Here is a 25,783-nt window from a genome sequence, read left to right on the forward strand (position 1 = left end):
AACGGGGAAGGCCGTTATGCGCGGACCAGGGGCATGGCTGGTTAGAGATTTGCTCGACGGTCCAACCACGTCGTAAGGTCAGGTAATCTAATGCATTGGCAGTAATTAGGGTTGCATGTCCCTTGTCGTACTTTGCAGAAAGCCACCTCGTGGCTGAATTCCCTTGGGTTCCTCTCAATTTACATCGAACTGCGTGGCTGGCAGTCACCGGCCGCCGTAGGCACCGGAAGCCTTAGGCCGCATTGCCGACCGCCACCTGAGCATGCGAGAGAAGTCACCCATTGTTTCTCCTTTCCCACTCTCTCACTTCCCTCGTGTCGACCGATCCGAAATATGTCTCGACGCGCTACGCCGGGCCAGGCGGCTCAGAATCAGCAGACCATCAAAAGTCTGCTGAAACTCGAGAATAACAAGATATGTGCCGATTGTAAACGCAACAAGCGTGAGTGTCCCTTCTCCCCTCCGAGATACCGCTCCGCCCGCGCGGCGCCGAGTCGCCCTTTCTTGAGTTTCCTTGTACTGACATTCCAATCTTTCAGATCCACGATGGGCGTCCTGGAACTTGGGTATTTTCATTTGTATTCGTTGTTCGGGCATTCACCGTGGCATGGGTACACACATCAGTCGGGTTAAGTCCGTTGATCTTGATGCCTGGACCGATGAACAACTACAAAGTGTTCTGAGATGGGGCAATGGGAGAGCGAACAAGTTCGTCACAAGGAATTGAGTATGTCGGATTCGTGCTAAAGATGTATAGGTACTGGGAGGCCAAGTTGGCACCTGGGCACGTTCCCTCGGAAGCGTAAGTGGATTGTGGCGATAGTACCGTTGATGGTAATGTACTAATGCCCCATGCGAACAGGAAGATCGAGAACTTCATTCGAACCAAGTACGAAGCCAAACGCTGGGTGATGGATGGAGGAATGCCCGAACCCTCGACCTTGGACGATGGAGATGACGACGTGGTGAGTGATGGAACAGAAAGCGATATGATATGAATAGCACACACTGACTTACTAGCCTCTTGCGGTGGTTCAGGAAAAGGCGAAGATTGAACGTTCCGCATCCCAGCGAGTCGCCGCCCCCAGCCAACCCCAGGCACAACGTCAACAAGCCCCAATCGACCTGTTCGGTGACGATATGATTTCTGCCCCACCCCGTCCTAGCACGACCGAGCCTACACCTCGCGCCCCTCCCAGACAAGCTCAGTCTGTGCAGCCAAAGGCTCAGAAGCCGGGTGATTCATTGCTCGGTCTCGACTTCTTTGGCAGCACCCAACCCTCGGCCGGCAGCCGGCCTACGAGCACTGCGTCTACACCCGCTGCTCCCAGCGGTATGTCTCGACCGGATCTGAAGCAATCGATCCTGTCGCTGTACTCAAAGCCCCAACCGGCTCCGCCCCAGCATGGGCGGACCACCTCTTTTGGAGACTTGGCCTCCCCGACACCTCACTCTACCACTTCGTCGAACATGGGTGGCCTCACTGATGCGTTCAGCGGGCTGAGCTTTCCCTCTATAACCTCCCCCCCGCTCTCCAAGCCCACCGAGAAGCCATCTCCATTTGCTGGTCTGACCAACTTCTCGCATACGAAGTCGACTCCGGCGGCTCCCAGGGTCACCTCGCCGTCTAGCTCGGCCAGCGGTGATCTTTTCGATAGCTTGACCTCACCCACCATGTCTGCACACAAGCCCCAATCGCGGAACGCTTCTATTTCGAGTGGACAGGACTTTGGCTTTGGTGGCTTTACCTCCCCGACCACCAAGCCTGCAAAGCCTAACCCTCCGTCTTCATCTCTCTCGAACGACTTGTTCGGCCTCTCTTCCCCGCCTCTTGCTCCTGCAGCACGTGCGGCACCTCCCAAGCCCACTGTTTCTTCCCCTCAGCTAGATATGAGCTCTGCATTTAACCTCTCCAGTCCTCCCATCCAGCGTTCAGCGCCCGCCAAGCCTGTCGTGCCAGTCGCAGCAGCTGCCGCCACCGGCGTTATGTCTTCCAGCATGGATCCCTGGGGCGGCAATGCCTGGAACACCCCCGACTCTGTGACTGAGCCTGCACCTGCGCCACGCGTACCATCTACATCTAACATGATGAAGGTCCCTGATACCTTGACCGCCAATGATATCGGGACTGGCTGGGGCGCACCACCCAACCCTACCCCTACTGTAGCAGCGGACGAGGATTTTGGCGGCTGGACTAGCGCCGCCCCCGTCTCCTCCGGAACCACTGCAACCACGACCTCCAAGCCGGCTGGCGGGTTTGGTGGAGCTGATGATCTCTTCTCGAATGTGTGGGAATAAAGCGACCATCTTCTTGGTGAATTGAGACATGAGATATTAATTTGTGACCGCGCCTGTACTGCCCAGCATCGGTGGTAGTTCTATGTATTGGATGTTGCACATACGGTGTTGTTACTCGCTGACTTTGCTTGCCCTTGGTACCCTTTGAATTCCCCCTTGTCTTAGCATGCATGTTTCCACTACTTCTCTTGTTACTAGATGCAAAAACGGGCTTCTCTCTCTCTCTCCTTTTTGTGTGTGTGATGTGGCCATTGACATGTATACGTCCTTATGTACGCTTACGATGAATATGCATGAGACCTCATCGGGATATCTGAGGCACTCTATATTGAATATTGACAGTTAAGACTATAAACAGTGGACCAAGCTGACCATCACATTAGCATCATTGATGTAGATGGAATTCATTTGGCCACAGCCCCCAGATCATATTGATCGGAGTCGAAGTCTTGCTATCATGGCGCGAGATAGGTAACGGCGCCGATACATTCGGATGGCCTTGCTAATAATGGTATGATTGACCAAATTTATGTAATTACCATATTTGCTTAATTGTTGAATTCACTGTTTGTGAAAATTTTCTGTATTGTAGCTAGAGGCCCGAGGTGGCATGTACAGGGCTAATGATATCAACAGAAGTGGGTGCCCAGTCAAGTTTGCACAGGGGTGTCAAAAATTGGTCCACCTGGCAACTTCCACCGAGAGTACCCCTTCCCCATAAAGTCCATTAGAAGAGACATAAAGAAATAATAAAGGAAGAGAAAGTAAAAAGTGAAGGCAAGAAGGGGATATCAACATGAAAAACGACTCAAATGAACGACCATACAAAAGCAACATGTGGATCATAAAGCAGCATTAGAAGTCATGCTTATGCACGAGATCATTCGTGCTTCCTGTGTCATCATCCGCCACTGGATGTGAGGAAGACTCCTGTGTGACAAAAGTCGTGACCTTGATGCCGGCGAGGGGGGCCTGGGCGTTGTGCCGTTTATCATAGCTGCGGAAGGACGACTCCGAGGGCGAAAGTTTGTCAAGATCGTAGTCATGGTCAGCATCGCGGCCGCCGATGATGGATGCTTGCATTTGAGTGTTGGTGGCTGTGAGATGGCTGCGGCCTGTGCGTGATGGGCGGGTCGTTCTGCTGTGGTAGCCGTTGCTGCCGGTGGAGAAGACGTGGGGGAGTAGTCGAGAGAGGAATGCGCGTGTACTGGGGAGGGACGCGCAGATGATGGCAACATTGCATTCGACAGCGGACCAGGCGGCAGCGCCAACATTGTCATCTACATGGGTGTTTTGATTAGATCACGTTTCTGGGATAGGCTGGTACTTTGAAAGCAAGACTCACAGGTTGGGTCGGTAGAGTTGGCAATCACGAGCAGACTCTGAAGACGCAGGATACTAGTAATCAACACACTGTAGTCCATGGTTAGTTTGTGATTTCCGGTCCAAGAACATCGCTGCAAAAACATACAATCCACCCAGCGCGAAGACACCCATCAAGGCGAACTTTTGTCTCTTCGGCAGCTGCAGAGACTTGAGCACCGGCATGGGGTAAATCAGAATCATGACATCCGTCAAGATGTGGATGGCGGAGTTCGAGAACCACAACGCCTTTTTGTCGAAACAAAAACCGGGCACAGATGGATCCCAGAACTTGGCGAGAGGTACGCAGGTGGCCCAAGCGGTGACAACTGTCCATGTTCCGTATACAGCGAGCAAACCGATCAGGAGGTTACAGGCGAGGCGCATTCGCGGCGTTGAAAAGACTCGTTGGTATTGCAGAAGAATCGACATCTTGGTAGCGATCAGACTAGTTTGGTACATTGGGATCGATATCCAGAAGTACTGGATGTGGACCAAACTAGTCAGCTACTGCGTCGATTTTCGGATGAGGCTCTGCTCTGAAGTGAACTTACGATCATCTGCGCCTTGTAGACTGCTGCTGGGATGAGGATGTAATGTTCACCCATGGCGTGGAAGACCTCTAATCAGGCGTTAGAAAATGACATGATCAAACATGAGTTTGCCAACGTACCCCCAATAAACATCCCGAAGAAGACCCATGAGAATGCCTGGAGCCGATATGAGTCAATTGGTTCATGGAGATAGTGGCCAGTCTGAAAGTCTTACCAGGGCGATACAGATAGCATAGTCATCCGCCCCCATTTGCTTCACCATGAAGGCTCTAGTATAAATCCGAACCAGCACCAAGAGCGTCGCCAGGGTTGTAAAGACGGCGCTGACGGCCAGGGCCGAGCGGCCACGAGTGGTGGAGTGTGTAGTCATTGTTGCATGTAGACGGTAAAGACTGTGGTTGAGCCTGGACAGCAGAACTGAGAATCCAGGTTGAGGAAATACCAAGATCGAGCCAGCGCCACTACCTTTAATATCCATAACAATCCCTGTCCGGGGCCACGGCACACAAGCGCAATCGTAGGGGATGGCTTGCCGGCCCCTCTTTGAGTGTCACTGAATGAGGCAAGTGATGCAGATCTTTCGATTGGAAAAGCACACCGAAGCAGACTAGCTGGTGTGTAGGGGGATCCATTTTCGTAGCCACTGAGCAGCCACCGAGGGGGTTTCGCATATAAGCTTAGGGACAAGAACAGGGCTATTGGAAACTCAGGAGAGATTAGTGGTTTTGCATGATGGACATTGATCTTGGCAGGATGGTCCGCGAGTGTATGAAAACTTAGACGACCCCGTTTTCGACCAAACCACGCAGGGAAAACTCCCGACAGAGTTCGGTTATCGCAGCGCGGCGTGGGATCTACCAAGAATACCGGTGATGATCAGGTGGCCCGCGTCAGAGGCCTACCAGTCGTGAGTTTTTGCCTCTACAATCAGAGGTTCTGGACTGTCGGCGCCGGGCAATACCCATGGATGATGCCGTTTGAGCGGCGGATATGAGCCGCGAGGGGCGTGCATGGTTCGCTCTAGATCCACAAGGGGAAAACATGCGGGCCCGATGCGGTGCGGAGCTGCGGGTGCACGAGGATGTTGGAGTAAGTAGAAATGGCAATTGCCAATGGAGTCCAGGTTGGAGTGGAGACTCTGGAAGGTACGCGATGCGCTTCGTCTTCTGCTGCCGCACTGACATCTCGTACCGTCGCTGGTACCCTCATCGATCCATGGAATGTCCGCGCCCTAGTGCGAGCATAATTATCCCACTGGCTGCCATTAACACACACCGACCATGCTGAGGGCTTTAGGATTGTGTTTGGTGTTTACTGCTGGCCGGGGAATCCCATTCACCGTATGATCACGGAGACATCATTTTTCCCCTAAGGCGGGATCAGCCGTCCGATGTCCAGAGCAGGATCGATTCGCAGCATTGGTGGGCTCACTAGCGTAATCCCGGGATCGGGTTTCGAGGGAAGTCCCCGAAACCGCGTACCCCATTTCCAGACGCGGGTAAAGCGACCATCGGGCAAGCTAGCGGCGTTAGCTCGAGTTCCAATTTGTGCTCGCTTGACAGTGGCGAACGCCCATTGTGTCCGGAACCACGGGAACAATGCCCTACCCTGCACGGAGACGTCTTTTCCGCCCGCAACCCCATCTTGGGGATTCGGGTGGCTGCCAATAGGTTTCAATAGCGCAGTAACTCCGGGTTGGTGGCTGAGGGCGTAAATAAACATCTGCGCCAGGTGCCTTGACTTTTTGTATGACTTGCAGGCCGCCCAGGCCGCCCAGGCTGCCCAGGCCTAGGCGCCACGAGAGTGCCAGACATGACCGAGAATCCCGTCTGCAGGAGTGCTTTCATGTTGTGGCCTTGTCATGTCATCTTTTTCCCCGGGCGACCGGGAATTTGGCGCTGACAGCCGGTGTGCCCTTACAGCAACACCGCAACAACCCCGTTGTCGCGCCATTGTGTCGATCACCACCAGGTCTCCTGCGGGCCCTGCGTTCCGCCTGTCCAAACGATGCGCACAAGTCTTCCAGACGGGATGTCCATGCTGGACTCCATGATGGCAATGCAGTCGGGAGCCCCCGAGCCCCCGAGCCCTCGAGTCCCGTTTACCGTTTGATTGACGGATCATCGTTCAGAGCGCGCGCCGGGATCGCACGAGGGTTGACGGGCTTCCTTGGCTCTGACTCTGGCTGGCATGGCGATCCCGGAGTCCGCTCATCTTGAGTAAAGATCTGCATGAGTTGGGTCTCCACTGTTGCTGGACCATTTCAGTGGCACTGCCTTTGGCGATAGGAGCCGAAGAAAAGGGAGGTTCGGCGATCGCTCGGAAAGCGTGGGAAACCGTGGAGAATGCAGCCACTTGGAAGGAGCGGGTGGGACTACCATGCCCCCATTCGTAGGGCAGGCGCAGACTGAGTTTGAGTGATTTGATCATTTGATGAACACGGCCCTGGGACTTGAGCGGGACTTGAGCCGTGCAGGCGCACTAATGGTGGGAGATTAGGCATCGATTCTTCCATGCGGCTTGCCCATCTTTACTTATACTGTCCGTAACGGGGGCCGCGCACTATTGCATTTTGAGTTCGGTTCCTGGGCCCTTCCAGCCAGCTGATTGAGCGTCAAAATGGCGTATCCGAGGTCGTAAAAGTGGTTCTACAGTACATACATGTTCATATGCCAATACCATAGTTTCTAACATGAATCGTAGGAGTCTGCGCATCCGTTACACTTCATTATATGGAAACCCCTCACATCAAATGTGTCTCAAAAATACAAGCGCATCTCCGGCCCGAACAGTATCACCTGGCTGGACGAGTACTTTCTCAATCTTGAACGATTGATCAAGACCATCCCTCTGGTCCCCATTATAGGAGACGGCGACTTCCATTTTCATTGCCTCAAGGATGGCCACAACCTTCGTAGAGCAGATCACACTGCCATCGGAAACGTTCACCTTCCACACGTTTGCATCGAGAGGAGCATACAATGTCAGAATGTCAGGGTCTGGCGGTCTTCGGTTAATATTTTCAAGTGCTGAATCAGTGGCGAGATCTTGAGCTCACCTTCTCTCAGGAGTTCAATTTCATCAGCAGGAACGTGATTCTGCGCTTTCTCGGCCATCCACCTGTCCATTGATTCCTTTTCCATGGCTAACATTTTCACCTGCGAAGTGGCTTGGCGAGACTTGAATGCCGCTACTTCGTCTCTAGTTTGCTGAAGCAGACGATTGTGGGCGCTCATATCGAAAATGACATCTTCGTACTGGAAATTATAACGACCAGACCGGAAACGCGCCAAATCACGCTCCAATTCTTCCTTCTCGACTCGGTAGAAGGTAATTTGGTCGAAGTCACGGAACAGACCGGGTTGACTCGGTGAGAAATCGGGTTTGACTCCCAGTTGGTCGAAGCAGGGAATGGTTTGGCCCGTCATCTGATATCCCCCAGGGGAATCAACGGGGTAGATGCTGTGGAAAATTAGAATTAGCATGTTAACTCGATCGTCCCCTTTCGCAGTATGGGAGAATGCTTACTTCATGCATGAACCACCCCAGCTGACACTTCCTTCTGGGGTGTACACGCGACTAGGGTTCTGCTTGGGACATGTCAACCGATAGCGGGGATCGACGGGGAGACAGATTGTATCGCCACAGAAGAACCCGACACAAATAGCCATGAATTCGACCGAAAGAAAAATATCCACTAATTCATCATACGTAATGCCATTGATATTGGCCACGAAGTCCATGTTGTTCGGCAAGAATGGAGCATGTGGTCTCTGAGTCTCCATGTATCGCTTGACAGCTTCCTCCTGAGCCGGGCTTTCGAAGCAGATGGGAAGACGAAACTTTCGGCTTGGGACGTTGGAATTGCTGAGATCGCCGATCGTTTTTTGTAACGATACCAAAAGTCTGACAAGGTTATCCTGGGAGAGCTTTAGACCATCGTAGTGGATTACGAGTGCTTGAATGGGCCAGTCATTAGTTCAAGTCCAGTATGATCGAGCCTGAAGGGGAAACGCACAATTGCAGCATCCGGTGGTCTTGTACACAGCGCCTCTCAAGCCTTCGTCAGACTCTTGCGATTTCTTGAGGGCTTGGTCCAATGCCGTGACTCGGCAGCGATGATTGAGATCAAATTTTCCATCGCCAAACTCGACCAACAAGAACTCATCCCCTCCCTGCCAGTGGCGGTTTAGAAATTGATGGGCACAGTAACCTGGACTATCTCTTACCTGTCTAAATGTCATAGGAATTCCGGATTCACCCAGATCGGTGGAGTAAATCAACGCCTTTCCCCAGTTTCCAGAAACAGTTGATTCTGGCAAGGTGGAATTGGAGATTGGCTCGACGCTATCAATATCGCATTGGCCGGCTACAATTGCTGAGACACTTTCCAAAAACCGTTCCAACTCAGCTCGAGCACGAAGCGCATCTTTCAGTGATACCCTGCGGTATTGAATAGTGTCGCCAGATTTCAGTTGACCCATACGCCATAGACTGGCTTTCACAATCGTCGTGGAGGAAATGAAGCCACCAAGATCAGGGGCGTCCACGGGGAAGATGCAGGGACTGAAATGGTCAGTTGAGTAAGTGGATTAATGTCAAGGCATTTGGAACCAGGACTTGCCTGTCTCCCGTCCAGTTCAGCGTTCCGTTCGGGTACCCATATTCAATAACGTTGCTAGGGTGCTGTCCACCCTCACCTCCATCTTCCCTTGCCCATCTGGGAGCAGGTCCAACAAGGCGAATGCCACCTCTCGTGGCATTATGCGAAACATCCCTGTTATGAAGCAATTAGTAGTGTCCCATGATGCATTCTTCACTCTTGCTACGGGAATGTCATACCAGACGGTGTTATAGATCATGTCGATATCTTCGGATACGATATACCCTTCATCGAATGGCCCAACCATGGCATCAATGTCCCAGTGACGGGAGTATACGGGGCGCAAATGGGCGGGCAATGAGATCTCCAGCTCTCCCGCAACTCCGTCGAGCTTCGAAATGGCCAACATATCACCCGGGGCGAGCGATCTTCCTTGATACCCACCAATTCCAAGTAGAGGGGAGGTTGACTTTGACCCAAAGTATGGGGCACTGCATATATAATTAGTTCTAGAGCCAAGAAGAAATATTCAGTCGTAACTTACATTGCCGGAAAGCCTCCACGAACAGCGAGATATGCTACGAGCAAGTTAGCAGATTAAACCCGGAATAGAGAGAATATCCTACATCGACACCCTCCGGATCCATTCAGTTTTCCGATTGATAAGGTTTGACCAGCTTTGACATAGAGTCGCGTCCACATTGGGACGTCCGTACCGTCGAGTGACATGTCCATTGGAGCACCACAGACAGATATGCAAGCAGGGGCTAGAAAACGTAGCTCCGGCCCTTTCAATGTGATCTCTAGGCCTTCGGTGTTGGGAGGGTTCCCAGCCAAGATGTTGGCAACTGCAAGCAAGATATATTGTCAGAACTCCATGCAGACAGCACAGCACATAACGTAGGTCATGGGTATACCTTGAAATGCCAAAGGATCCTGGTATCCAGATGTAAGCGGATGAATTGGTTCAAGTCTCAGGGGTTCCAGCTTACCATTGGCCCTGCTTGTGGAATTCCCCGCCCCGCTGTTGGGCGTCCTGGATAGTCTTGTACTGTTGTATACACCCCTGGTGATATGACATCGATCGCAGCCGGCGTGAACTCAAAATCGGTTAAGAAGTTGGTCAATGTATGTCCTGCGCGGAATTTACTGGAGTTAATGATGGCGTGCAAAAAGTCCAAATTTGTCGGCGGTCCACAGATGGTTGAGTGCGACAAGACATCTCCCAATCTTTCAATAGCCGCTGTCCGGTTGGAATCATGTACCATGACCTTTGCGATCATAGGGTCTAAAGTGGTCACGTCAGTTCATGTCTTCAGATCACATCTTTAATTAAGCGACAGACCGTAATATGTGGAAATTCGAGTTCCAGTAACGACCCACGTGTCAATTCGAGTGCCGCTCATCTCCCTCCATCCAACATGTTGAAGCAATCCAGGAGAGGGAGCATAGTTTCTCGCAGGGTTCTCTGCGTATACACGAGCTTCAATTGCACAGCCCGAAGGCTTGTCTGGTTGCAAAGTTTCCAGATAGCCCTTGTCCAGACCTCCGAGACCGCACAACTCCCGGTCGGCTTGTTGAAGCATAAGCTGTACAATATCAACCCCGTAACAGAGCTCGGTGATACCGTGCTCGACTTGAAGACGAGTGTTCATCTCCAAGAAAAAGAAATCTCCCGATGTGTCATCGACTAGGTACTCGACTGTGCCTGCAGATCCATAGCGAATAGATTTGGCTAAAGCAACCGCCGCAGAGGTGAGCCTTTCACGAAGACCTGATTCTCGTCAGCCAAAGGTGCTAACGCAATCCAATAGAAAATTGGTAACCGACCTGGGTGGTTTTCCACGAACGGGCTGGGGCACTCTTCAACGACCTTTTGATGGCGGCGTTGAATTGAGCACTCTCGCTCTCCGATATGAATTGCATCTCCTAGGCCATTACCAAAAACCTGAACCTCGATATGATGACTCTCAGGATAGTAACGCTCCATGAAAACGCCCGCATTTTTGAACAACGTTTCTCCTCGGGAGCGAACTTGCGTCCAAGACTCTCGGACCTCTTCCACTGATTTGCATATCATCAATCCCATACCACCACCGCCACCGGTGGCTTTCAGCATGATCTATAACAAGTCGAATTAGTAGGCATTGGCAGCTGATAAGAGAATGGCAGGGAGTAGTACTGGATATCCTAATTCGTTCGCCACTTCCACTGCCTCGTCCTCTGTAACGAGCAGTCCCTGTGTCCCGGGAACAATTGGAACGCCAGCTGCCACAGCGATCTCCCGTGCTCGATGCTTCAGCCCGAAAGCTTCAATGGCTTCGGACTTTGGGCCCACGAAAACCATCCCGGCATTGGCGACAGCTTGGGCAAATTCCACATTCTCCGACAGAAAGCCATAGCCCGGGATGATGGCATCAACTTGATGGGCACGCGCGATTTCTATGATTTCATTCCTATTTGATTTATCTTTGTCTCAGTTTCATAAACCAAGCCTTTTGACACTACCGAGGAACAAACCCGTTGATGTATGCGGTAGAATCATCGCCCGGTAGTAGGATCGCTTCATCTGCCGCCAGAACATGTTGTGACGTTGCGTCGGCGGCCGTGTAGATTGAAATTGTACGGACGCATAGCTCTCTATTGGAGAGTAAGTGTCAGTTTGGCTGCTTCGATAAGCGATGGACCTCTTTCTTACTTGGCTGTTTTGATGATACGAACGGCGATTTCACCGCGATTTGCGATCAGCAAAGTCTTCAATTTCTCCATTGCGACGGCGTTGTATCAAACTCCGGGGACTTGCAAATAGATATTAGTATATCCAAGTTTTATTCGGCCGGGGTTCATCCCCAGATAAGCTTATCACGAGACCAAAAGGGGAAGTTCCGAGCGTTGGGGTAATTGGCATCCGACTGGCCGGAAAACACCGCTTACCTCGGGGATTAATAAAGAGCTTGGATATCCCCGGCTCGGATCCTTTAGCATATCTCTTTGCCTTCCATGTCGTCTCCTGCGGAAAAACACCGACGAGTGTACCAGGTATGTGGGGCTTGACCCCTCAATCCCCCCCCCCGGCGTTATTCTGGCGATCCTCTGACAATGGACGCAGGCTTGTGAGCCTTGCAGGGAGAAAAAGGTGCGCTGCGAGCTGGGATCTGTCGATTGCCCCAGTAAACCACCCTGTGCGCGATGCCGCAGAGAGAGCAAAGAATGTTTCTTTGCCGCATCGAGGATAAGAAAGAATGCGTCCACAAAGCGAAAAGCACAATCACCTCTTGTGCCAGAGCCCATCCGATCTCAACCTGCGACTTCTTTCCCCGATGCGGCACGTTTGTATAACAGCAATCTAACTCCTGGATTACAAGAAGAGGAGGGCCAGAAGTTTCCGGACAATGGACGAGCTGCGACAGCTTTGCTTGAGGGTCACCCCCGAACCTACCATGATGCGTTGACATTGCTATCGAAGGCTTGTGAGCACAGTGAGGCTCAAAAGGGGACGATTGATGGCTTACCCTTGACCAACCGTCCTCCAAGCGTCAGACCGCATCCGAGTGACTCACCTCTAGGCAGTCATACCGATACCAACATCAACACCAACGAAGGCACCGATGAGGCCCTCTGCGCCTGGTCAAACCTACGTTTTGTCCGTGGTGGGCTTTTCACGGCAGAGGAGGCGCTGGATATGGTTGATCATTTTTACAACTTCCAGTCTGCCTTCTCGCCTGTTGTGCCGGAATATTATCGATGCCATTCCCAGCACGCGATGCTGATCGAGGAGGAGCCCGTGTTAACCATCGTCATATTGATGATTGGGTCGCGATACCGAAAGTGGTCAGGACCGGCTGCGGTCGCGCGCTCCTATATTGTTCATGATCGAATTTGGAGATATCTACAGGGGATGCTTTCGCGATTGTTTTGGTCGGAAGACCTGTTCGTGGGGGAATTTCCTTCTCTAAAAGGGCCGCGACCGGCATATACGGACAGTTGGTCGCATGGGTTCCGCACGTTAGGAACGTGCGAAGCATTATTGTTGTTGCTGGATTGGCATCCTCGGGCCCTCCACTTTCCGCCCCCGGATGAGGATATGTCGTCAATCGTGATTCCAGAGCCAAAGAGACTGCACAAGAGGGATTGTGCCACTGGGTATTACGGTCCTGGGTCCGGACATGACTGGCTCGCTCGATCAGATCGCCTATGCCACTCCATGCTCTCCACCGTTTTGATGCTGGCAACCGAGATGGGGATTTTCTGCGAAGATAGATCCTTCTGGCAAGGAGATGAAATTGGCCATGACCATCTGAAGCTCGCTCGTGACCAAGAGAGACTTCACCGCATACGGTGCTTGATATGGGTTTACGCGACACAGCAACCGGGTCGGCCAGGTATACACACTCTCAGCAGACAGGCCCCATGCGATCCTTTTGAAAGATTCAGGCTGACAAAAAACCTGAATTACTGTAGGACGAAGAAATCCGACACAATGCACTCCCAAACCAAGCCCCAGCATTAAGAATGATGATGCAACGGAATGCTGGATGCGCGTCGCAACTATTATGAAGAATGCAAACGACCTTCTCTTTGTGTCGCCGAGGTATACAGGGGAAATTATCCGCAATGGAGAGTACCTTCAGATTGTTCGCGGTCTTGAGCCACTTCTGAACCAATCGCTTATTGAGTTCGATTATGCCAAGTGTAAGTATCAACCATGGAATTGTGTGAATCAACGCTCATTTGAGTCTAGTGGCGAAGCAGACGCGATATATCTTGACCATTGAGTATGAGTATGCCCAAGTCTGCGTCTTCGGTCTTGCTTTGCAAGCTGCAATCAATCGAAATTGCGGTGACAATACAAGTAGCAGACTAGAGAGCTGTTCACGAGGTGCTTCCACAGAAGAGGAGAAGCATCTCAGAGTAACTGTTAGGGCCGCTCGGACTGTACTACGAACTGTGCTTGACGATCTACTTCCACATGGGAGCTTAACCTATATTCCCGTTCGATCATACTCAAGGATTCTCGGAGCGATTTTAATTCTTCTCAAAGTAAGTGACTTCGTCTTCTTCAATTGTCCGGTCTTTTATATTTGATTTATTGTGCTAAACTGTGGAATTAGTGCTGCGCGGCCAGAATCAGCGACGTCAACATACCCATGTCCCTTGATCTAGTTCGGCGAGTTGCTGTTGGCCTTCGTGACTCTGCAATTGATGATACACACCTGAGTACGCGCTGGGGCAATCTTCTCGAAAACCTCGCTAGTCGACTGCAGACGCGCCTAACCCAGCGAAGCACTCCGAAAACGTGTAACGTCAGACTCCCAACGTCAGCAGCCCTGTCAAACCATAACGCAGACGCCTCTCAGGTTTCTAATGAAATACATCGATCGACCATACATGATGACCCTCAAGGTATACAGGCTAGAGCTTATCTTGAAGACAACGATATCTTGGATCTCAACCGGTCGAGTTCAGATGCTAACCAGGACCCGCAATCTGATGCCTGGTCGACGTGGTGGGACGATCAATTTTCTCAGGTAAACCTCAATTACATGCCTTGGTTTCCAACTCTGGGGCTCGTGGGTGGAAGTGATCCCCTCTTCTTCAGCGACGCTGCTGATGGTCTTTTTGAAAGCGCTGGACCGGCCCATTGAACATTGATTTGGCATAGCTAGGGAAAATATATGGCTGCTTGTATATAAAAAACCACACCAAATTAGTCAGCTTTACACTCGTCCTGATTCCATGTATATTCTTCTTTTTCCACCGTAAGACAAGAAGCCACTGTGTCTTTGATCGGGTGCTTTTGCACACCCGTTTCTAGCATCTTCAAAGGCCAGAACAAAAGTGTGTTTGATTGCATGTGAACCTCGTGTGACATTCATTGCTTCCACAACGCAGATCTTTGTAGGTCGTAAACGGAAAACAAATTACATGTGGGTTAATTGAGTCGGCACCGGATAATGCAGGAAAGCGGCTTGATTCCGAGCCGACCCCAAAAAGTGGACTCTACGAGTCAAGTAAATAGATAAGATAATCTGCAAGAGCATGACCTTTTAATCTGACCAACTTGATTTACATTGTTCCTGAAATATTCACTATCTTATTCACTTCCGGACGATTTGACCCAAAGCCGATTACCTAATTGAAGGACTTCCCGAGCGAACCTTGGAATGTCTCACTTGTAACTTCCATCACTCATCACGATCGAGCGACAGTTTCCAAGCACCATTATGGGACCTATCAAGCACAAAGCCCTGATCAACGTTGATCTGGGAGAGGGGTTTGGTAATTGGACCATCACTTCAGATGAAGACTTGCTTCCATTTATTGATCATGCCAATATTGCGTGTGGTTTCCATGCTTCGTATGTCCTCTCTCTTTACTCTGTCCGACCCTCAGAATCGCGACAGCCAATCGGTCGCTGGAGCTGTTACGCGAATTCACATCGAAAGCATGATGGCGTTTTACTCACCCATTTTCCTTTAGGGACCCCCTCATCATGATGGAAACCGTTCGCAGCTGCAAGCAACACGGCGTGAAAATCGGAGCACACCCCGGCCTACCAGATCTCCAGGGCTTTGGCCGTCGTGAAATGAAACTATCCTTAGATGAACTTACTGCAATCACTGTTTATCAAGTTGGAGCACTCAAGGGTTTCTTAGACCGGGAGGAAGTTCCCCTTCACCATGTCAAGCCCCACGGGATGCTCTATGGTATGTGCTGCAGAGACTATGAGACTTCGATGGCCGTCTTCAAGGGCATCCCTAAGAATGTCAAGGTGTTTGGGCTTCCGGGTACTTGTATGGAACAGGCCGCCAAAGATTTAGGACTCGAGTTCGTCGCGGAGCTTTATGCGGATGTCAAGTACAACGCCGATGCTTCTCTCCTAATCGAGCGCAAGAAGGAGTAAGTCATTCCCTTCATCTTCTTGTTCTTACTCCTGGGTCTAATGTTGTCTCTGTTTTCACTGTTGCAGGGCTTGGGATCTTGCCGAGGTCCGAAGACGCGTGACACAGCAGATGGAAACATGCACTGCTTCTGCAATCGATGGATCAACCTGTGAACTGCCCGTCAAGGACCATCCCATCTCCATATGTTGTCATTCCGACGTTCCTGGGTGCCTGGAGTTGGTGAAGGAGACACGAGCCGCTGTCGACAAATTCAACAAGGCCTACTTCCCCAACAAGTAGATAAATAGAGAAATGAACCTATTTTGGTCCTTGCAGGATTGAAAGAACTTGTGATAATTAAATTGGGATTTTCTTCTGCTGTCATCCTGTTGCGGGCTCCTTACCTCAGTGACGACAAGCCAACTGGTCTAAATCATTGGAGCTTCATAGTACTATCCCACGTTGTTTATGACCCCCACTTACCCCAACTGCAAATGACCCCAAATACTCCACAATGTTGATTGGCCACAAGTCGGATACCGGGGAAAGATTAGTTGGAGTCGAACCGAGAAATGGGGAAATCCGACTGGACAGCTCTGTCTCCGCATCTTATCAATTAATATCAAAGTGACTCGAATCCAGTAGCCAACTCTAGCTTCCACCAACGAGATCCCGAGATCCATATTCAGGGTGATAACGTCAGGAAATGGAATTAGATCGGCCACGCGTTGCGGGGTATCACTTGGCAACTTTCGCTCCCAACAATATGGTCAAAACCCTGTTAGATTTCAACCCCCACAGCCGCTATCGGTCGGATGGTTTATTCTTATCCTTCTCCGGCCGTGTATGATAAGCCATTTTAAGAACTCTATGTGATTAATTGGACGCTGAAGTTATAACGGAGTTGGAGAAGTCAGATAAGACACACGTATTAAAAGAGTCGATTTCTTTGTTTTTCTATGCGTTTGGCATCCTAAGCAAAAAAAAATTCAGACTAGAGGATTCTGGCAATATATTTTGGTATGCACCAAGATTATATATGTCCGGTCTACAAAATCACTAATTCCTCCAAAATAGGGTTCAAATCAAATCACGATTTTGACCGAGGGTCTATAAAGTTGGACTCTGGTGATACCATCGAAACGAACTCCCGCAGCAAGATACCTATAGGTATAGGGACTGAGTATCTCGAAAAGCTGCACTACCTCCGCCTATCAGCAAATATGCACGATCCTCTTCCCATCCCCGGAACGGTCCAGCAGGTGGATGTAGACCACACCCTGCGCCTGAGACATAATAAAGAGCAACAAGATATCGTCCTGATTCCTCTCCCAAGTTCTCATCCCGATGACCCTCTCAATTGGTCCCGCTATCGCAAATTGCTCAGCAGCACCTGTCAAATGGCCTGGTGCTTCTTCGCGGCCGCCCTCATCAGCGGTCTGTCATCCTCCTATCTCCTGATCTCCCAGGACACGGGTATTTCCGTGGCAGATCTCAGCACAGGAAATGGCCTCATGTATCTCTTCATGGGCTGGGGCACTTTGTTGACCCAAAACCTTGCGCAGGACTTTGGTCGTCGGCCGGTCCTGTTGGTTGGCATGCTGGGGTCATCGCTGTTGCAGATCTGGTCTGCGTATATAACTTCGGTGGGTGAATGGTACGCCAATCGAATTCTTCTTGGCATTTTTGTTTCACCTCAAGAAGCCTTGATCGAGCTCTGTATTGCGGATATCCACTTTGCCCATGATCGAGGTTTCCACATGGGTATTTACAACTGGACTTTGTGGTGCGGTGCTTTCCTGTCACCGATCGCTGGTGGCTTTGTTGCTGAGAGGTTTGGCTGGAGATGGATCCAATATATCCTGGCCATTATCTGTCTCTGCTTCACAGTTGCAACGTTCTTCTGCTTTGAAGAGACGATGTTCTTCCGCCAAGTGAATATTCAGGAACCGATATTTTCCACTCCCAAAGACAGTAGCACTCTGGAGTCTTCGCGATACACCGACGGCAAAATTGAATCCGAATCCAAAAAGCCAGACAGTCCAGGGGTTGCTCCTGTCGACTCTGAAGAGAGTTACCCAATCAAAACATACGCGCAGAAGCTGAAATTGTGGGGATTAAGATATCCTTCTCAGCCCTTCAACTTCTCTCGGTCAATCATTCTTTCCTTCCGACTTTTATGCTTCCCCACGAATATCTTTTCCGGCCTTCTGGTGGGAAGTATTCTCGCCTGGTACAATGTTTTGGGAGGCTCCTTGGCGGAAGTTCTGGGCGGTGCCCCCTACAACTTTACCACGGAGGAGATTGGTCTTACCTACTTCGCAAGTGTGATAGGAGTCTCGATTGGATGCTACTTCAGCGGCTGGCTGAGTGATATCCTTGCCATCAGGCTGGCTAGAAGAAGACATGGTATTAAGGAACCCGAAGACCGTCTCTGGATGTTTTTGATTCCACTCCTCGCTCATCCTCTAGGTTGCCTTCTTTATGGCGTTGGGGCGAGCCACCATATTCCATGGATTGGAGTGGTCATCGGAATAGCCTTCATCTGCATCACTCTCCCGATGGGATCTGGCCTAGCCATTACCTATATCATTGACAGTCAAAAGGAGCTAGCTGGAGAGTCGATTGTGACTGTTATTCTGATCCGTAACACAATTGGTGGGTCACAATGCCTTCTCAGATCAAACAATTCTTCTTTAAAGAGCTAACAATACTTTGCTAGGTTTTGCTTTTGCATATGCAGTCAATCCCATGATTACCAACATGGGGCTGCAGAATACCTTTATTCTGATTGCAGTGCTGGGGGTAGTTTTCTGGAGTGGTTGTTTGCTATGGATTAAAATTGGGAAAGCGGCTCGGACATCCATTGCCAAATCCTACTGGAATCTGGTTGAAAGCCACGGACTTACTGCTCACTGACCCTACTTTGGGATATGTTTGGGGAGTGCAGAATATCATCTCTTGATTTTCTGTATAAAGTGGCATAATGTACATTCATTTTTTAATTTGAACTTGACAATAGAACACACGTGGTCCTTAATTCTTAGAGGCAGGCCGTTCCCGTTACCTTTGAGTCGTCTTGCACCCTTTATCATGAAAGCTCGTCTTCCGTTCCCCTCTTGACATCTTCCGGCTATCACATCACACTTGACATCTCGCAAGTCTAAGTATGGTACCACCTCCCACACCTAACCACATTATTTGATGTCGCATTGCTTTCTATCCCTATAAAGCTGATAAGGCCTACACGTTCGATCACATTCGACGTTATTCAAGCGGAGAGAGCATTTTGAAGTCTCCAAATCTTTGTCGTAGGCCTGTAGAGCTTCTAGGGAGGATGAAGTGCCGCTTTGATCGCCTCGTGAGCTCCTACAGATCAGACAAATCCCAGTCGGACGGGAATAACGGGCGAAGTAATTCTATCGGACGTGGATTGTAAAGGGCAGGAGCACGCTAAACTGCATTCCGTAATTCACGGTCACTGGAGACCACGGAGTGTAGTTAGTAAAGAAGTCAGATCATCTGTTGCGCGAGGCGCGATGCGGCTCTCTAGCCCCACCCTTCCCAGTTCGACATGCTCGTGAGCTCTCCACTAGCCCCTCGCCATGTAGACTCTGAAGCGCTCCACAAAAGGAGGCGTCTTTCAAGCAGAGCGGTGTTGCCAATCATGGTGCATCTCCGGCCCAGCATCCGCCCCCAAGCGGTTAGCGCCCAACGCCACGCCACGCCCCGCCCGACCAGACTCCGTTCAGCTTCCCCAGCCACCTCGATAAATAAAACACATGGCTGGGAGGATCAGGTTTTCCTTAAAACCCTTCACATTCCAACAGGTGTAATATTTTTTCCTTCCCATACTCCTGTTCTTGAGCAGCTCTACCCTAGCTGCCGGAACTTCTATCGCAAAGGGGTGGTGCATTGAACAAACTTTTGCGAACCTCACCGCCGCTTGTATACTTGGAAGTATACAGCCCCACCTACGCCAACAGAGTGCCAACGAAGCAACAACAAAAGCTTTTGAGCTCAGCTCTGCCATTTCCTACCAATCACAATTGCTTGCCCTCCACCTCATCGGGCAGCGAAGCGATCGAACTTGTTCTCATAATACCGACCGCCGTGCACCGCGTCGGTCTCTTTCCTCGCTGCGTCTTTCCAACCCTCCCCAAACGTACCGGCCGACGACCCTCGCGGGACTTCCCTTGTCAAGATGGTGCAACGCAACATCACCATCGCGATAATCATCATTGTGCTCTTCATCCTCCTCGCCCTCGTCGCTCTCACGATCTACGCCATGCAGAACCGTCTCGGTCCCTTCGGAGTCAAGCGAGCTGTCGATGAGGAGAGTGATGGCGGCGGATAATGACCGCCGTCAATCCAATTTGTCGCTGGCGTCAATCGCATGCGCCCCTTAGCCTTGACTCCACGAATCCCATACAATTTGGAGAACCCGATCAGAAAAAAAGACACGATACCCCTTTACCCTCACGACTTCCGACTGCTACAGCGACGAGCTTGATTCGAGCGTCTCCTTTCCACGGTCCCTGCGCATGCATTTTGTACAATTTGCAGACATATTTCTGTGCTTTAAGGCGTTGATGGATACATATGCTTCCTTTGTTTTCTTTTATTTTCTCGGCTGTACTTTTCACGAAGATTTTCCGATGGACATGGTCTGCCTGGTATATTTCTGCGGCCATGGGACGAGATACATGATTTTATATGATGAATGGAACTGGCAGGTCCGATAGATGGGCCCTGCTGATACCTGAAACCAGACATATCCGGTAGAATGATGTAGCTTTGAGAATCGCTGGGATACTCCCTGGGCTTGATCGACGGTGGGCGGGGTTGGGCCACCCGATGCTCATCAACAAAATATGCATCACTGACGAGCCGTTATGGCAAAAGGAAGCCAAACGTAAACTAGTAACGAATCGAATTCGTAGCCTACCACAAAAGAAAGAACGTAAAGTAAGGAATCTCGATAAAGGGGTTGAAGCCAGAAGACGACTCTATACTATGGATGCCATGCCACTCCCGTCCACGAAAATCGAAGCCATGCCGCCAATGGTATCTTCCCTAATCCTGAACAAGAAACGCATAAAATGCACCCATGCTGTTCACGCTTCTTATACCATACAACCTGAAACACCGCTAAACAAAACGAGCAATAAAGGATTCGTCTCCGCGCTTAGAAAACATAACTCAGGAGCTCCTGGGCTCGCAGAGCCGTCACGATATGCCAGGGCAGCGTGTTGCCCTGGACACTGCGCATGCCCCGTGCTCGAGCAAGACATGCCAAGTCCCGATACATAGACAAGGTATCCTTGAGAACATTCTCGTGAGACACGGAAGGGCGCTGCGAGAATAGAAGGTTAACGGTAATTGAGAAGACGCCCTCGCTGTCGGTCGCGCCCTTGCGCCGAAGCAGATACCCGCTAGCCAGAGCGGGGCGCAGTTCGGTGACATGGGGAGAGGTGTTGAGGCGGTGTGAGAGGACGACTGCCCAAGAATCGTCGTAGATATCGGTGAGAACGGCCTCAGAGTCGGGTTCAAGAGACGGTTCGGTAGGTGTGGGCGCATTGTAGACTGCGCTTGGGGTTGGAGCATTGCCAGCTTGCTCGGGAGAGGCAATGCTGACACTTGGGTTGGGTGTTGAGACAGGGGTAGATGAGAAGTGAGGGTTGACAACGCCTGTGCTCATCGGGGAAGCAGGAGTGTTGAGGGTGAGATCGGGGAGAGTGTTAACGGTCACAATGGTCAGCTCCAAGGATCCCGGTCGCATCTTGTTTTGTTGCTCAGCTAGATTGGTCCATCCTGTTATAAGTTAGAGACAGCAAATCGCCTATAAAATGGTGTCTTCGTAGCTTACCGTCAACCTCATCCGGATCCATCGGCTCGGTATTGACGAGCACAACCTTCCACCGAGTTTCAAACTTATCCATGATGTGCTTCGTGGTAGCCCAAATCTCATTGCGCACTTCAGCAATCGTCCTGGCAGAGCCTCTGTTACGATAGCGAAGACAATAGGACATGGTCGTCTGGAGGCATCCTGTTCCATCGGACCACGCTGCGGACACCCAGCGCTGGTCAGCGCTTTTGGAGCACGCGATATGGAGACTTCGCCCATCTTGCAATGGTGATCCCTTCTCGGGGGCAAGCCGGAAGTTGATGTTCTTGGGTAGGTTTTCAGCTAGCAGGATCGCCGGAGCACAGAGTAGAGGGTTGGTATCGGCGTCCTTTAGGCGACAGCGGCTATAGACTTCAAGAGCCAGATTCAGATATTCAGTCTGAGTTGGCACAACTATAGACTCCTCTGACATGATGAAATCCATCGGAATAATCTGCAGAGCAACCTCATTGACCTGCTTGGTCTGTCGACAGTCGGCATCGGTAACCAGTTGTTGGAAAAGATTCCAGAAAGCCGCACAAATGTCCGCCAGGGCTGCTGCATGAGGGAAGGGGTTTATGATATAGACAACACAAGTATTCGTGCTGGGTATAGCAGATTGCGACAGGTTGGAACCTAATTCCTCACACAGCCTCAGGAGGGACTGCATCATGGAAGCGTAGCCTGACAACTCCGAGGCCCATTCCTTCAGACCTCGGTTGAATCCTGACGATTGGTTCCCTCGGGCGTGAGTACCGAAGTTGCAGCTTTGATAGGAAAGGCCAAATCGATCCAGGAATGCGTCCGCTGCTTTCCCAGCAGCTTGAGGATGAATACAGTAAGCCGAGATGTCTTTGGTTCCATGAGCCGGCTCCAAACCAAACGTCTCCCAGAAAGACATGGCAGGCGGAAGAGTCTCCAAATATTCCTTGCCACGACGAACCCGTAGATGCGGCGCAGGCAATTTTGAAATAGTGCCTCTCACCGAGTCCTTGGTGGGCTGCTGCGAAGAGTTTTGTACCACGTCTTCTTGCAACGACATGTATCCTTTGAGATCGAGCTTTTCGATGTGACCCAAGAAGGTTGCATCTTCGAGACATTCCCGGAATGACGTGCCCTCACTTTCAAGAGCAAATAATCCAATCTGTCCACCCAGTGGATGATCCAGTGATGACTGTGTAATTTGATCGACAAGTAATTGAGCGATGGGAATCTGTTCTTCACGCCGAAGAAGGATGGGGAGTTGTTGAATTTGAAGAGCCGAGAAGTAACCAGGAAAACTCCAATCGGAGAAGCTGGCAAGAAAGTTGCCCAGAAATGTGGTGTTCTCGACTTTGCTTCCCGCGCTCCCATCGGGGGCAGCTGGGGATTTGGCTGGAGACGCAGCGGATTGAATGTCCGATTCAGAAGGAGCACGCTTTCTCTTCAATTGAGGGGGTACAGCCGGGGTTGACGCATGTTCCGAAGGAATCTCATCAGGGTCTTCATCTTCATCGCTGCTGCAGGCACTGGAACCCGAGGACTCTCGGTAGCGGCTGTCTATGACAGCCTGCATTGCATTGTTACCACCAGACTTATTGCTGGCAGAATTCACAATTCGACCACGATGCGGCAAGCCGACGGTTGGAATCGCATCCAAGTCTTTCGCTGAAGGTTCTGTCGTACTCCCGGGAGAGAACCAAAACTTTCCTGTCGCCCCATACTTTTGATTCCAGTCTCCCAGCTTCCTGCCGAAAGTGACAGCTTGGTAATGACCCTGTTGATGATCCCCTTCACTGTATCTGCGATCCCCTGCCCGAGAGCTTGAGGAAAGAATCTTTTTAATCTCCACAGGACTTAGCGGAGGACTGATGGTTTGGCTGGCAGGGCGTGGAGAGGGCCGCAGGGGCTTTTCCCATTCCATCGGACCATCGGCTGGTTCGGGATCCGGCTTGATTTGAGGAGGAGGAGGAGGTTCTTCCAGCTTGGGGACTTCTTCAGCTTTGGTGGCTTCTGGTGAAGCAATGGCAGCAGGTATTTTATCACCCAAACCGACTTCTTCCTCACACTGTGTACTTTCCATTGTAGCCTGTGGCGTTTCATGAGCCTGGTCAACCTGCATATCATCATTCATGTCGTCGAGATCTGGATCGTCAAAGAAGCTGAAGTCCGCATCGGTGATTCCCTTGGTTCCGAAGTCTTTGTCATTCATCTCGCCAAAGAGATCTTCATCGTCGCTTGCATCATATCGCCCCGTACCTATACAAATTTGCGGGGAGAGTTCGGTTTTTGGAAGGGGTTTGATTTCCTGAGGCACAGAGGGAGAGAGAAAATCGTTGTCCTCAGGAAAAATATCGGATGGATTTAGATTATTGATTCCAATTGCCGCAGCTCCGTCGGGTGGAGTAGGGTAGACCAAGTTGGTATGTTGGAGGTCTGGATATTGCGCCATTCGAGAGAGGCTCTCAATATGTTCCCCGTTATCCACCCTCGGCGAGCGCATGTCCTCATCTTTGAGTTGCGCTTCCTCAAATGCTCGAGTGTTTGGGGGATTTTGGTTGGGTTTCAGTTGACTGACATCTGGGGACCACTGCTCCGCGAATTCGAGTGGGTCAGGAAGAAGAGTCTTGGGCCAAGAAGACCGTATCGACGCAACAGCCCTCCTAAAGCAGAATCTTGCAGGCCAAAGCATGCGTTTTAGCGGAAGTGCAGATTGGGGCTCGTCATTTTGGCGCCATGCATCTCCAGCGAGTCTTGCAAAGAAGGGTTCCCAAACCTCCACCTCAACCCAGGGTTCCTCGTCGATTGAATCAATCTGCAATCCGAAATTGGCTAACCATTGCACAACGTCCCATTTCCATTGTGTCCTTTTCGCAGTGGTATCTGCCGAGCTAGGAAAGCCAGGTGAAGGGACTGTCGGCGGTTCGATATTCGCCGTGACGAGTCTTGCGATAGCTCCATTGGGACATAGCCAGAGATCAGTCCCTGGTTGCACTCGGAAAATATCTGATATATCGTCATGAGGGCTAAATAATCGTATAATGCCAGCCTGGGGGATTGTCTGTGTCGAGACGGTCAAAGTACCCGGCGCATTCAGTTGAACACTTAGTGTTGTCAGGCTAGGTGTAGAGAACAAGCTCTCATTATCGATTCTCGGACTTTCATATCCAGTCTTGTCCACTGCAGTAAAGAGGCTTCGCGATCCAATGGGTAGAGCGCCATAGTTTCGAACCAGATGGAGACTTAAAGCACCGGTGACTGCTGAGACGAAGGCGGCGTATATGGCAGCTGAACTACTGTATCCATCAGATCGCCGCGCAGAGGGTTGAGATTGCTGCGGCCTTTGTGATGGTGCAGGTTGAGATCCTTGTTGATTCTGGGTCTCCGACGAGAGGCCCTTTATCAAATCTTGGCATGCGATACTTCCCGATGCCGAGACTGCTGGGGGAATTAGCAAAATGTATACCAATCATGGTTCTATATGAGTGAGTAGCCTGCCTTTGAGGGTGGTTGTATCCACAAAGATCTTCGTGGTTTCGATGTCTCCATCTGTGACATACACGGGCCCCAAACTCTCGAAGGTTGGGGTAGGTGAGAACACCCACAAGCCTAGCCGCCTTGGGCATGATGCTAAACAGGCTATATTTCTCAATCGAGCCTCTAGATGCTTGAGACGGCCGAGATGTTTCAATATCGTATAGCCATTGGCAGGCCCTTCCTGGGGATGAGTTGTGATGCCAGACTCCTCCGTGTAGATTCGCCAGTAGATGGTGGAGAAGCCATCCTAGAGTCTCCGATCAGCTGCCTGCCGTGCATTTCAGGCTAAGATGCTTACAATTAGATGTATGTTGGTGGTGGCGCCTCCGGGAAAGTCCATGATTCAACGGTCGCGGACAGCCCCGGGAAGCAGGCACGAATAGAGAGAGGGTGAATCGAGGCTTATTCGAGGAGTCATTTCCAGTTGTGAGATGCTCCGCAGCAAGTACCCTAGACGCACAGCAGCAGGGGCAACCCCATCAGGTGTAGATGACCTTCGTAGAGATCATAGACAGATGCGACAACGGGTGAATCTCATCGCAAATGCCGGACAGCGCTGTGCAGCGCAATTCCGGGGGAAGTTCGAGGGACGCTCGGGCCAATCACCGGGATCCGCACGAATGTGTCACGTGGCCCCTATCGCTATCTTTTTTTTATCGCCGCGTATTTTTTTCTACGC

At 50.9% G+C, this 25,783-nt stretch overlaps 7 protein-coding genes across 7 annotated transcripts; 4 read left to right on the plus strand and 3 right to left on the minus strand.

Moving 5' to 3' along the window:
- Nucleotides 1-333: 333 nt before the first annotated feature.
- N7482_004382 (uncharacterized protein) lies at nt 334-2,298 on the plus strand (the record flags this gene model as incomplete). Its single annotated transcript, XM_056686507.1, has 5 exons — nt 334-442; nt 540-708; nt 758-802; nt 863-965; nt 1,021-2,298. 5 exons carry the CDS (start codon nt 334-336, stop codon nt 2,296-2,298), a joined length of 1,704 nt encoding a protein of 567 aa, XP_056545249.1.
- An 855-nt stretch (nt 2,299-3,153) lies between these two features.
- On the minus strand, nt 3,154-4,584 carry N7482_004383 (putative integral membrane protein; the record flags this gene model as incomplete). The annotated part of the gene is made up of 6 exons (XM_056686508.1): nt 3,154-3,578; nt 3,644-3,711; nt 3,770-4,143; nt 4,215-4,282; nt 4,334-4,370; nt 4,429-4,584. 6 exons carry the CDS (start codon nt 4,582-4,584, stop codon nt 3,154-3,156), a joined length of 1,128 nt encoding a protein of 375 aa, XP_056545250.1.
- A 2,378-nt stretch (nt 4,585-6,962) lies between these two features.
- Nucleotides 6,963-11,586, minus strand: N7482_004384 (bifunctional urea carboxylase/allophanate hydrolase; the record flags this gene model as incomplete). Its single annotated transcript, XM_056686509.1, has 16 exons — nt 6,963-7,213; nt 7,273-7,676; nt 7,743-8,172; nt 8,233-8,389; nt 8,444-8,780; nt 8,839-8,991; nt 9,057-9,308; nt 9,362-9,395; nt 9,534-9,665; nt 9,735-9,753; nt 9,810-10,105; nt 10,163-10,591; nt 10,648-10,939; nt 11,000-11,273; nt 11,338-11,457; nt 11,516-11,586. The coding sequence occupies 16 exons, from the start codon at nt 11,584-11,586 to the stop codon at nt 6,963-6,965; spliced, it is 3,651 nt and encodes a 1,216-aa protein (XP_056545251.1).
- A 231-nt stretch (nt 11,587-11,817) lies between these two features.
- N7482_004385 (Zn(II)2Cys6 transcription factor domain-containing protein) lies at nt 11,818-14,462 on the plus strand (the record flags this gene model as incomplete). Its single annotated transcript, XM_056686510.1, has 5 exons — nt 11,818-11,856; nt 11,927-13,199; nt 13,279-13,509; nt 13,559-13,857; nt 13,929-14,462. 5 exons carry the CDS (start codon nt 11,818-11,820, stop codon nt 14,460-14,462), a joined length of 2,376 nt encoding a protein of 791 aa, XP_056545252.1.
- A 558-nt stretch (nt 14,463-15,020) lies between these two features.
- On the plus strand, nt 15,021-16,001 carry N7482_004386 (uncharacterized protein; the record flags this gene model as incomplete). Its single annotated transcript, XM_056686511.1, has 3 exons — nt 15,021-15,175; nt 15,298-15,717; nt 15,788-16,001. Coding segments are annotated over 3 exons (789 nt in total), but the record flags the coding sequence as incomplete, so codon positions are not given.
- Nucleotides 16,002-16,924: 923 nt separating this feature from the next.
- Nucleotides 16,925-18,620, plus strand: N7482_004387 (uncharacterized protein; the record flags this gene model as incomplete). The annotated part of the gene is made up of 2 exons (XM_056686512.1): nt 16,925-18,359; nt 18,424-18,620. 2 exons carry the CDS (start codon nt 16,925-16,927, stop codon nt 18,618-18,620), a joined length of 1,632 nt encoding a protein of 543 aa, XP_056545254.1.
- Nucleotides 18,621-20,889: 2,269 nt separating this feature from the next.
- On the minus strand, nt 20,890-25,444 carry N7482_004388 (uncharacterized protein; the record flags this gene model as incomplete). The annotated part of the gene is made up of 4 exons (XM_056686513.1): nt 20,890-21,515; nt 21,571-25,005; nt 25,066-25,351; nt 25,403-25,444. 4 exons carry the CDS (start codon nt 25,442-25,444, stop codon nt 20,890-20,892), a joined length of 4,389 nt encoding a protein of 1,462 aa, XP_056545255.1.
- Nucleotides 25,445-25,783: the final 339 nt, after the last annotated feature.

This window comes from Penicillium canariense (genome assembly GCF_028826845.1).
Source record: "Penicillium canariense strain IBT 26290 chromosome Unknown utg000002l_segment0_segment0, whole genome shotgun sequence".
Taxonomy (NCBI): Eukaryota; Fungi; Ascomycota; class Eurotiomycetes; order Eurotiales; family Aspergillaceae; genus Penicillium; species Penicillium canariense.